The sequence below is a fragment of the Nipponia nippon genome, unplaced genomic scaffold (genome assembly GCF_047370975.1).
Source record: "Nipponia nippon isolate SJK-2023a ecotype South Korea unplaced genomic scaffold, ASM4737097v1 scaffold_10, whole genome shotgun sequence".
Lineage (NCBI taxonomy): Eukaryota > Metazoa > Chordata > Aves > Pelecaniformes > Threskiornithidae > Nipponia > Nipponia nippon.
In genome coordinates this window covers 36278729-36292014 of record NW_028262291.1, presented here as the reverse complement: position 1 = coordinate 36292014, position 13286 = coordinate 36278729, and the positions used below count along the sequence as shown (strand labels likewise).

At 36.0% G+C, this 13286-nt stretch overlaps 1 protein-coding gene across 5 annotated transcripts in view; it reads right to left on the bottom strand.

Annotated features, from left to right (window-relative positions):
* Positions 1–13286, bottom strand: part of FMN1 (formin 1) — a 188407-nt gene that overhangs the window by 132514 nt on the left and 42607 nt on the right. For 3 of the 5 annotated variants that reach the window (XM_087746611.1, XM_087746612.1, XM_087746614.1), the window contains 2 exons: positions 13137–13254; positions 3177–3209 (listed from right to left, as the gene is read on the bottom strand). In XM_087746611.1, the coding sequence (XP_087602737.1) occupies positions 3177–3209; positions 13137–13254 (151 nt within the window). The remainder of the gene's footprint in view (positions 1–3176; positions 3210–13136; positions 13255–13286) is intronic. The other 2 variants (XM_087746613.1, XM_087746615.1) reach the window with 1 other exon arrangement.

Sequence of the window (13286 nt, the reverse complement as noted above, 5' to 3'; positions counted from 1 at the left end):
GACTACTTTTTACAGCACTGTGTGTTCTAAAATTTTGGCCCTCAAAGCTAATCTTGCAAATAAAATGTATAACACAGGACTGCAAATCTACCCTTAATAATCATAAAAAACCAAGTATCCGAAATAGCAGCATATTCTAGTATTATTAGGCCCTTGATATCTGAATATGAATGAGTCCATCAGTATTTACTGCCCCAGCTGTTCAGCTTTAGCATTTATCCTGACCTCCTAGGATAAACATGGTCTCCAGGCAATACACCTGTAACTTCTGTGGGCCTGTTTGGGGACATGGTTTCTACAGAGAAAGTTAAGCTAGGATATCGAAGTATTAAGGATATTGAATGGAAGGATTAGTTTGAGCTGGCTTCTTTAAAACACACAGAATCCTCAAATAATTACACTTCTAATCTTTTTAGTTACAAATTCAGAAAACCTTCAGAATCTGAACCGTGTATCTGTATGATCAGTAAATATTGTTTACTGTGTTCAAGAAGTTGTGAGGGCTAGAATTCCTTCACCTCAGAACCTCAGCTTTTTAGGGTAGAGATGAGTGCTAGAATTTTCTTTTTCCATTCCATGAACAATTCTAAGATGTTGTTTACCTATTTGTTCCATAGGAAGGAAGGGAAAAGAATGAGATTTTTATGGGATGGGCAAACATAATAGCTTGCTCATTTGCCCAGTCTCCAAGCAGGCAGTAAATCATGAGTGGCCTGTAACACTAAATACCTAAGTGTTTCTAGGACCTCCACACGACCACCAGAGTCCTGTAAGGTAGGGCCTACTTCGAGTGAGGGAAATGGGAAATGCTAGCAATTAAAGTGTCAGGGAGAGATGAGACTGTCAGACCACTCTCTTCAGAAGTCCACTTAATGACAGTTTATATAGACAGTGTAACTTTCCTACCCTAAGATCATTGATGGTATGTGCAGGGAAATTCTAACAAATTCCAATACAAGTTGCTTTAATTAATGCAAAAATATCTGAACACTGTCTTATTTCCTAAGAAGTATTCATGCAGCTGTAACAAACATGGGTGGACTCTCATGAAACTTCAAAGGGAATAGGACAGGCCTTCAAAGTCCTTTGGATTTATTTCTTCTAATATGATGTCCACTTGCATCATTGTCTAAATGGTGTTTCATGGTAGAATTAAGGACTAACTTGTTCTTCAGTGATATAATGCATCAAGAGTTTATCCTGGTCATAAGGTTTGTTTATAAGTCTTGTAAAATAATCACATTGAATATTCACCAACGACATCTAGTATTCCTAAGTCAACTACAAAAAAGGATCAAAAAAAAAGAAAACAAATCTTAATCCTTAGAAAGTTTAAACTCAGCAGATTGCTATACTGTAATTGTTTGAAAAGCGTGAGAACAGGAAACTGCTTAATAAATAAACAGATAATGATCATCCATACACAGTATAATGACAGTTTCTTAACTTACAGAAATAAATGAGGAGACAGGCTAGAGATACTGAGGCAATGCATTACACTAAAAGGAGGACTCAGAAAGAACTTCTTCAGAAAGGGTGTTTTAACTACTAGGGAGTTGGTATTTCATCATTTCAGAATGTCTTTAGGAAGCTTTTATTCAAATATTTATTTTAGCAAAAAAGGCAGACCAAAATTTCAGAGTACTTTATGTACATTATGGATTATATAAACTCAATATCAAGAAAAGCAGCACGTTTATAAAAAGTACACAGGTTCACCACCTTCATGACACCAGAATGAAACTAGTCAGTCTTCACCTAACATACCACACCCCCCCACCTTGCTATCTCAGCTATCACAGAAGGACCCTCCAGAAGATGTCGCTTTCTCTCATTTCCACATACATGGAAAAATATAAATGCTTTGAAACATGCCTTATTCAGTTATGTCAGTTACTTCCACAAGCAACTGCAGAAGTGACAAGTCATTGTAGAAAAAAGAGGAATACTATCAGAAAATCCTCTTTTAAAATAAACTGAGTTCCAACTCAGCTTCAGTTAGTTATCATGCATTCAATAATAACTTGATAATTTGAAAGAGCTGCTTAAAAGGAGTTCCCAAGTTACAAGAGTTTGTACAAAATAAGTTCCTTAAGCTTCATTTGAAATCCAACAATGGCCATGGCTCTGTGTGTCCTGGTCTTGGTGGGATACAAAACTGAGCAAGAAAATGCAGAAAGACATAGAAGGGGATATATCTGCTCATGGTGTTATCACTTAGTATCTAATTAGCCTTCACACAGTTTTCGATAGGATTTTATTTTATTTCTGTGGCAGTGTTAAATGTGCTCTTATTTTGAATAAGGACCAGTGTGTGTCCAAATACATCAAGGTTACGGAAAAGTAAAAAGCTATCATCCCTTCAATCCTTCCAAACTGACTAGTACTAAGCTAGTAAACAGGGCAAATTTAGTTCTTGTACAAAAAGCTTCAGTTCCCATTTTTTATATCCAATATTTATTCAAATCAGTAAAAGTATGCTGCTACAATATTTCTCATCATTTATTAATTCACTTCACCTTGTCTTTTATCTTAAATTCAGCTGTTACCTCAGTTTTATATAAGATACACCTCACAATGGAGGAACATAGCCCACCAACTCAGAAAGAACTTTTCTAGCTCAATTTTCACTACACCTGCAGTCTTTGCTTCAAAGATTTTTAGAATAAGCACTGCCAGTTTATAAGAAGCCCAATTATTAGGCATACTAGATTATCTCTAAAATGGGTTACATTTACCTGGAGTTTGCTCACAGAGAAGAGAAATGGGGAGGGGGGGGGGCGGGGGAGGGAAAGAAGAAGAAGAGAAAGTAATACACCAGTTCTCAATTGTGATGTTCTTCTGATCAGACTTCAAATCTTAACTTTGCAAAATGTCACACTTAGCATTGTGCGATGAATCTGAAAGTCAAAGAAATCAACCTAAGTTCCACTCACTTTAGAGAGGCAGCCACTGAAACTGAAATAACGTAAGCTAGAATTCTGAAAACAGTTCCTCATCTATATTACAGAACTTCTGTAGTCTTTATGAAATTTTTAGTCCTGAACAGTGGTAGGTACTGCAGACTCTGTCTTTACCATTTTTATTCCATCAAAGAAAGGTAAATACTGCCTTTATGGTAACAAGAGAGACCAAAGACTAGACACAGACGGACAACATTACACTGTTCCACCCACCTGGTGGTCCCTCCTTGTAAAGCTTTAGGTGAGCTAGAGACAAAAGCATAAGTAAGATTGTATTTAAGCTTCACATAGGGAACTTCTATTTTTACACTCATTAAATACATATCCTAGCAGGGAGTCTGGCAGACTTCCTGCTTTTTATTCACTACTACAAACATATACTTCAGTCAGTATTTTCAGCTCCCATTGATATCATTTTGTCTTGCAAAAAATTATCAACTGTTTATGAATTGCTTAATTTTTCAAGTGTTCCTAGATACTAGCACTGTCCATCAAATCAAATAAAAAACAAATAGTAAGGATTTAAATAAATTTCTACCATGTAAAAAATCCCATGGACATTCCTTAATTAACCATAAGCCACAGGTACTAACACTTACTATGAAAACAAACTTGCAAGTATCACTATAAAGTTCTCAGCTCCATATATACACAGAATTGCACATCGTCTGCTGTAGAATGATTAAATAATTTATTTTATTCATTCCTCAAAATTTTCAATTGGAAATAACAATGGTGCTCACTCATTATTGTCTTTTCACGTTGCTTGGTAAGGCAAGGAGAGCAATGCAGGTCAGAAAGCTTAGACTCTTCTGACATTCATTCCATACAATCTGATTAGAAGACACAAGTCTGGGGTGGGAATGCTTTCAAGAATTCCTTGGTTTGCTTTTTAAGTTGTTTCTAAAACATGCACTTTTAAAAAAAATGATAGGCTGCGCAATAACAGTGGCCAAGGTATGACATATGCCACCGGGTGGTAGAAATAAAGCATATTACTAATGATTAGTAAAGTATAGGCATGCTTCACTGTTTTGCAAAGAAAATACATGCTATAGCATGCATGTTTTTCCTTCGTGCATAGAAAACCAAACAAGAAATAAAATCTGGATGTTTTGGACAACCTATGTAATTTATGCAAATGCTTAACATATGTTCAGTTGTATAGCACACAGAAATTATTTGAATAGAGAGCAGCAATAACGTTTACAAATATACACAATATATGCTCGTGTAAATCTTTGTCATGATATTGAGCAAGCTGCACTGTTCATCAACATTTCTAAAATAAAAGGTACAAGCGTTCACTGGTCAATCTGATGACCTGAAAATTTAACTTACAACTTTGGGAATACTGGATACATTGGGTCACAATGTTTCAAATGGCAATTTTCATTCTCCAAAACTGTTGCAGAAAGCAAGTATACACACTCAAATATTGTTCACTAGTATTCTGTTCGTGTTCAAAACTGTGCTGTGCAAAAATTACCTTTTCTTCTTTGATAATAAAACAACTTATCTACTCGAATAATTTTAAATAAAAACTTATATGAAATCCTTTCCCACAGAAATCTCCATAATTCACATTTCAAATAGATGATAGATGAGTTACTCCTCAAATTTTACATAAGCAATTTAGGAACCTTCTCTGCCATGATCTCAAAACTTCAAGTAGAAAGTAGAAGCTTTGAAGATAAATGACCTATATAGCCACTTCTGGTCAGTACATTCATTTTTGTAGAAAATCTTACGTATTAAACTCAGTATGTGGAAACATGCAAAATAATGTTAACACAATTTAAAAGTAATTAAACAACAAAAGCTGGAAGACTTGAGTGCAATCTACCTCTCTTGAGACGTACCACACCCTGTAGCATAAAGGAAATCACTAATTTTTAACTGAGCTGATTCATTAAATTTCAGAACAGTGAGGGTTTCTTAATCTTTTCTCCCTCCTTGGTAACCCTTGGTCCCATCATTTTCTATATTCCCTTTTACTGTAGTCTTTCCTCCTCCATTATTTCCCCATGTAGTTTTCCCCTTTAACCACCAGGTGTCAGAAGGGAATCTACTCACCACAGCTGCACCTTTTTTATTATTTATGTATTATATACAGCCCTAAAATGCAGCAAATGTTCAGGCTTTTCTTCCAATAAACATAGTCATGAGCAACTTGCAAAATAAGTTATTTGTTCAGTCTTGGAATGGTGTTTATAAGGCATAATTTTTACACAGAAGTAACACTGGGAGAAATACAAACATTTATTTGAAATGCTACATGAATGCAACATTTTAAGTAGACAAATTGTGGCTTACACATTTTTTACAATATGATTGGTTAGCGAAAGTCCAAAGCTTAGGTTTATAAAAAATTGACAGACAGACTTCCTTAAACTTTCTGAACACCAATTTGAACCAGTCTTGCATTCAAGCATCCTTTTATAACTTTTAGAAAATTGATTTATGCTTAAAAAAATTCTTAGAATTACCTATGTTTTAGGGATAGGGTATTGGCTAAAACAATACTGAATGTAGTTTTGACACATTATTCTAATCCTTCCTCCCTCAGCCCATTCCATCTACTTCTATCTGTCCTTTCTTTACTTCCCATTGGAACCTGAACTCTTTTACAGGCCCACAATTCAATACATGTAGGGATGTCAGTTCCCCAGACTGGGAAATGAGCAGACATCCTTCACTTCAACTTAATTTTTTTTTAGACTTTTAAGGGAAGGAAGAACCCTCCAAGCCTAATATTTCAATGATTTTCAGACCTTAAAGATACTTCTGGTACAGTGAAAATATGGAAGACATGAGGAAGGGACACAGATGGAGAGGGACATATGGAGAATAAACAGTCCTAAACAAGCCAATAGTCCAGTATCTAAATACTGTCTGGATATTAAGATAATACAGAAGATATAAAAGTTAACTTACTACAGAAAGTGAAGTAACTTCACAACACTCATTGAATTCCCTGAGAACAACAGAACGATACCCACAGAAAAGCAGCCTCCTGAAGGAAAAACCAGCAACCCTTTGATTCTCTGTTATGGAAATGAAGAAAATAGTTCTTACTCTTTCTGACTGCAAAGCAGTATAAAGCACTATTCAGAAGCAGTCACCTGAGTAACTTATCTCCTTGATTGTTCCTCTCCTGTCACAGGTGAGGTTACAGATACCGGATAGCAGAAATGAATAGTTTCCCTTGCCATTTTCACCCTCACGGGAAGGCAACACTAGAGGTACTGCTGCTGGGGACATTCAACATGATTTCTTTCTCAATAAATGTCCTACTTCATATTTACAAAACCAATCTATCACAGGATCACATTCACCAATGCAATATGGTAAATAACACCTTATCAGCAAACACGAAGAACAAATTTATTACAGAATTTCTTTGATGAGTTACAGACTCTATCTACTTCATCTAGCACAAAGTTAAAATACAAAGCACTTATTCTAGATCTATAACACCTTCACAATCACTGTATACTCTATATAGTAAGCATATGTTGAGAATGTATATATACTATACATGCAGTAAGTGTATATTTATTCAAATGTGGGTGGGTATGTGGGTGAGTGTAGGCACACTACGTATCCACACACATAGGCACACCACTTCCCCAATATATTCTCAGCAATTCTCAAGTTTAGAACTGTTGACAAACCTAAAACATGGATATATATAAAACTAAGAAATGTACAATAAATAGGGTTGGTTTTTTTACAGATAAGAGTACGTGTCTGTGCTCTAGCAGAGGAGGCAAACTTGGCAGGGATGATACCAAATTTAACTAAAAAGAAACCCAAAAAGCAGTTCTAAGTCCAGGTGCAAATTTTCAGAAAGCGTCAGGGTGTTCAGACTCAGGGTTTCATTTAGACTAGTATCTAAATTTCTCATGAAATAAAATACAAAGTCATTCTTCTTGTGCTGTACGCAATTGCTCTTTCCCCGTGTTTCAATTATACAACAAGAATCGTCTCGTAAAACCCTGTGACCGTTTTGGGTCTTTGCAATGTCACATTGGTAGGACCCATAGCGGTGACTACATTTCAAAATAAAAACTACAGTAAGAGAAATAATTCACAGAACTTGCCCTCATTATATTCAGATAATAGATTAATCTTCTCACTGGAAAAAATGTAGTTTAAAAATCAAGTTTCTAATTTGAGTGGACCAAAGCTGTTCTGTATGTGAATTCTTAAGCACACTGGTATCTATGGCTACACAGATGTATGCATCCAGATATGGCTTTGTGTACTGTAAAACATGTCCTTGTTAGGCATCTGCTGCAATAGATGCATCCAGACTCAAAAACAATAGCTCTCCTAAAACGGTCTGCATAATGGAAATAAACCAGGGATTTTTACTGAAAAAGTAGAGCGTAACTCTTCTTCCCCCTCACCTTGTAATACTATAATCCTCAGTGTATAGGAAGGCATGAACATTTTATCACACAGCTTTAGGCACAGTTACCATACCGTAAGTGTTATTTTTTTGCAGATTTAAGTTTAGGAAGTCAGTATTCTTTTCCATTCTGCATGTCTATCTAATGCTAATAGCCTATAAACAGAAAGGGAATTGAGTTTGGCTTGAAAAACAGGTCAGGATTCTTATCCCAATTTTATGGATGGGTAAACTGAAGCTCAGAAAGGTCTCACAACTTTCCTGAAGTCATTCCAGAAGGTAGCAAAAGGGCTGGAAATGGAACACAAGCATCTTAACAACAAATCTTAAGCATTAACAGGTGCCTATCTTTTTGTTCCTATCCCAAGAGGCACAGTATGAATGACAGTATCAGCTGAGGTGGGGAGAGAAAAGCAAAGGATGTTTCTGGTGTTTGCTTGTTTTTGAGGTTTTTTTCCAAATATTTTCAAAGTAAATCTTAGCAGACAGGGGTGCAAGATATCTGGAAAAGTGGCTGCTGCATTGATCAGCACATGCGCAACCCATTTGTCTGAAACTGTAGAGATTTCCAAGCAGCACTATACCCAATACCTTCCAAATCCATAAAATTATAGCTTTAGTTGGCATAAGTAAGGGGAGAAAATGTCATTGTTACTCTAGAGGAATATAATACGGCTATAACAATCTGGCGTGTCATAAAAAACTCAGCTTCTCAATAACAAGCCAGTGTATTTGTCAGAATATGAAACACTGACATAACATGGCCAAATGCACCTGTCATGCTGCACAATAAATGCAGTAAAATGTAATAAAATAATTTACAAAACCTTTACGCAGCCCACCTGCACTCTGAGGTCACATCAAATTGATCAGTGAGCATTAAATCACAAAAACACTATCTTCAACCAGAGCATAATGTCCTGCTTGCTGTAGTCCTGCTTTATCTAATTCATTACAATAAAATTTACAATAGAATCCCAGAACTAAACCCCAAATACCACACTGAAATCAAATAAACTGGAATTACTAAAAAAATGTCAATTTTTTTATTTTAAGATGAAACCAACTGTTAGCAGCCACTGTTACAACAACTTCCTTCAGGACACTAACAACATCAAGCATTATGTCTTTTTTAGAGACAAACACAAATTGTTCAAGGCCACAAAGGAAGTTTATGTTAAAGAAAGATAAGAAATCATGTTCTTATCTCTCATCTCTTTGTTCAGACCACTATGCCTCTCTTTCTCTCACATAAGCTGGTTATTCTCTGCATTTATGTCATGACCATAAAGTGATTTTCTTGCTGGGAATCCAGAGCATAGGGGACCAAGGCTTTAATATATTTGAAATTTGGCAATAAACCTCTGCCATTATTTTGTATTTTGTTCACCATTTACTTCCACACTTTTTGTTTAATAAGAGCTTTCTCAGTCACCTCCTGATTTTCTTGTTTACCCTGAAAATAGTGCTTACAGCATCACAGACTGTTGTTATAAAAATTGAGGCACCACAGAGACAGCATTACCTCACTGCAGATTTATGGATGATGAATAGACAGACTGTTAGAGAACAGGGTTTTTTCATGTTAAATACAGACATTTGAATTAACAAGAAAACATGTAATGAAAAAAAGCACTACATGGATTAATGTTTCAACTTGATTTTTTTTTTAACATTTTCTCCAGCAGGAATGTCAAATACTTCTCTCTCATCACTTTTTAAATTTCTGTTTTGCATAAGCAAAAGACTAAACTCTCTCTGTTTTATATGATCCTAATGGCTAAAAATGCATTTTTAATAGGAATCACAAGATCCATATATCTATACCACCTTAACGTGGACACTGTTCTTCAAACATAAGTAGATTTATGAGAAGCAGAACTCATGTCTAAACTCCTCTTCTTGGACGTGAGAGGCTGCAAATGCTGATCTAGTCATATGCAGCAGCTGAGACATTCATTACATGTGGATTCTACGTGATCTAGTATCACAGATGAGTTCACTCAGTATAGACATGAATTTGTCTCCTCTACCTGGCTAAATATTTTCACCATATCACCAGCTGACACATCTACCCTTCTATCGGATTTAATGCTTATAAAGTGGGAGAAATCTCTCTAAGAATTATGGAGGAAAAAGTAAAATAAATTCTTGATGAAAACAGAAGAACAAAACTTTAGGACCAGAGAAACATGCATAGAAATGTCTTTGATTACACAGGAAAGATTTCCATGGAATAAACCTATAACTACAAATTAAAATACCCTTTTTCTAGTCTTCCAGGATATAAATGGTGTAATGTACTACAGACTTTCTGGACTTGAACTATTTCAGACTGACACACTTCAAAGAAGTTCCTGTTTCTCTAGAGAACCGTGTAAGCAGCTTCTGCTAATTACAGAGAGCCAGTTGACAGCACAGTCACTTGCTCTATGGAAACAGAGGAATTACAGGATTAAGAAAACATAAGATATGCCAAAATATCATATCATCATCCTTTTAATTCCAGATTTACAACTCAAAATTCGGGTGTTGCAGATGTCAATACTATGACTACACAAGATGTTATCAAATGCATGAAAAAAAACTATTGCAGAGTTATATTTATTCACTAACTTCTTTCACTTCTAATATTGCTAGCAGGCCTAGTCAGCCCCACACACGTGTTCCTTGTTATGTCCATTTGCTTTTCAGTTGGTTTCCCACACATCAAGCCAGACTACAAGCCTCAGGACGGAGTTAGCTTCTCCTCCAAGCTGCTATGAGTCACTGTGATGTCTGCTGTGTAGGCCAAATTAAGCCTGAATTTCTTGCTTCCACTAGGCAGCAAGAACAATGAGGAAAAACATGGCAAGGAGGTGAGAAAAGATCAAAAAGCCAGGAATCCTCTCCCTCAATATCCCTACCTTCCTGTCAGAGCTGCCATAATGCATGGTGATGAAGTAAATCAAAGACTTAGTGAAGAACTGTGAGAAAGATTACAGTATTCCAACTTTCAAATTTTCAGTGTTACTTTAAATACTAATTTCTCATGAAAAATGAAAAAAAATCTATGCTACATCATAAAATAAGTACATATTCTTGTACTCTGTCAGAACTAGGGACTTATGTCCACAGATTTATCCTTCGATGTGATCTCACTCGTGACAGAAAACAAAGCTGTGCTAAATGAATACTTACCTAATAATTCAGCCTATTATTATTGCTTGGATATAGATTCCTATTGTTTTGGTAGATGACACTCTTAAGCAGAAATGAAAACACTAACATAAATCATTGACTGAAAGTTAAGTCACTTCAGCATTTTTTACATTACAGATAATCATCTATCCAGGAACATCAGTGGAGGAAGACTGGAATCACAAACATCCTGGCCACACACAATTTTTGAATTCTATTCTGAAATCAATAATTTTTCATTTGATCTTAGCTGTTAGGACAAGACTGTAGGGTAAGAAATAGGGTTTCAGGTTGCAACTGGTTGAGACCAGTCAGTTTAATGGTGATCATTAACCTGCTTTATATCATATTTTTAAGAAGCTCACTTTATGGACAGGAAGTTCCTAAGGTACTGGTGGCTGGGAGTGAATTTTGGATGGGAAGGGGCATGAGGGGAAAGGACAGTATACACATGCATTGTGAAGGTACCAACCACTGTCAGAAGGAAGATACTGATTTTAGAAGTAATGCTGTATTGCCACTTTCATATTCATTAAAAAAAACACAAAGCACTCTCCCCAGCAATAAGACCAACATTGAATACAAACTCTTTTTTTTTAATTATATCAGCACTACTCATGAACAGTACCTTCCTTCACTTGCCTGAGTCTGCATAAATTCATTCCTGCACATAGTGCTTTAAAACAGTCACCCTACTACTCAGAAAAGCAGATGTAACTGATCCATCATATGCAACTTACAACTGCTTGCAGTGCCCTTGCTGCCACAACTGCTTTCTGGGCATCCATGAACAGCTGAAAGAAACACAAACCGGCTAATCACTGAGGTACACCTATAACTACTGCACTCTTAACCTATACTGCTAATACAGTCTTTGCCTATTTCCTTTAAAAGCACCGCTTCTGTCTCATCCTAGCTGAGTCAGCAGCAGTTTGTTTTCATTCAAATCCCTCTCTCTGCCAGACACTGGAGTGACTAATGAACGGCAGTCTGGTCTGTATAAAAAATTGACTTAGCAAACTAACCATCAGCATGTTGATGACACTGCCACCCAAAATATCATAGTAACAAAAGAGTAACAATTTACATGGGCTCTAAGCCAGTCTGTCCTTCCTATTCGAATTTCAGGAAAGCATGACCTAATTTCTCTACAAGTAGTAGAATCTGCAGCTTTTGTTATTTCAGCTGCCTTTCCTTTCTTTATTTCAGCATATGTTTTTGCCACAGATGATTACAGTCATTAGGAGAAAAAAATATTCATTTGGGTAAAATTAAATACGGCAAGCATATAGCCTATAATAAGAATCTAAGAGTAACAGAAAGAGCCTGTAGCATTCCTTGTCAACAGCTGAATACCTGTCCTGGTCATCCAGTGATAGACTCCCACACCTCACACCAATCAGATGTACTGTAAATTCAATTCTGTCTATATTAGAACCATGTTGTTCCTGTCAAAGCCAAGTTTTCTGAATCTTCCAGCAACTTTTACACTTCCAGTATCATGCCCCACTTTACAGAAAAAGGAAGATTAAGGCAGAGAAAACTGAGAAAAGAGGGAGAAAGAAGTCACACACTAAACAACACAAACCAGTATTTCTACCAATATTTCAAACAATACAAACCAGATCCACTACTCCTATTTATTCTTTCTCATGTACCAGGCCAAATGGATATCCAGTGGAACTGGAAAGAACCATACAGCATTACCCTGTACAATTTCTCATAGCAAGGTAGTATAAAAGCTTGTTTTTTAATACCACTTAATCCTTGTAGGTGGTATTTTCTAAAATCTCCAGATGCATGAAGAACAGGTGGTCTATTGCCTTTCATTTCAATATTTCAGACAATTCCACAGTTTATGACTAATTTCTGGGTAACAAGGACTTCTTGTTTTATTTTTAAGAATGCAAATTTGAAACAGAGTTGTAGTGGCTACAATAATCACTTTTTCCCTTGTAAATATGTTATGTAAGTATCTACATAAATAACAACAAATTAAGGAATATTTTTCTGTGGAAAGCTTATCTGATAACTAGTTAACATTGTGCTTCAAACATACGCCTTCATACAGTTGTATAGGACAATATACATGGCTAGCTATAAAAATGATCTGAGCAGATATGAGTATTCCTCTGTTTATATACAAGTTGCAAAAATGGTATTAATTACTTTTATTCTGGACACTACCTGAAGAAAATCTGCAGCCAGAGTAGAGTCCGGCAGGTCACTGCCCCCCACATTCTAAGGCAATGGAAAAGGCAGTCAGGTTTCCATTCATTCACTATTCTGTTGCTCATTTAAACAGAATCCCATTAGAAATGGATAACCTAATTTATCAAAAACTTCACTTCTTTCCTCATGAATTTGTACAGGCAAGCATTTAGATTTCAACACAGATTTAGCCATTTACATTTAAAAATCAGATAACTTAACAAGTAGCAGTAAACAGCACATCCAAAACATAAGGTCTGTTTTTCCAGGTAAGAAAATACTGTGACCTATCACCATCTCTGAATTAAATAAGATTAAAAAGGTCAGAAACTAATTTCTGCAAATGCTTCACCTCTTTGTTTTACCTGCTTCTGTGTACTTTAATCCTACTTTTACTTCTTCATGCTTTGCTTTTGGTGGCGGCCAGACAGTCTGGAGTCTCCCTGGAGTCTTGTCATCTTGCTCTGAGGGACTCAGGTCAGGCTGTTAAAATTACGCAAGAAAAAATTAAAGTC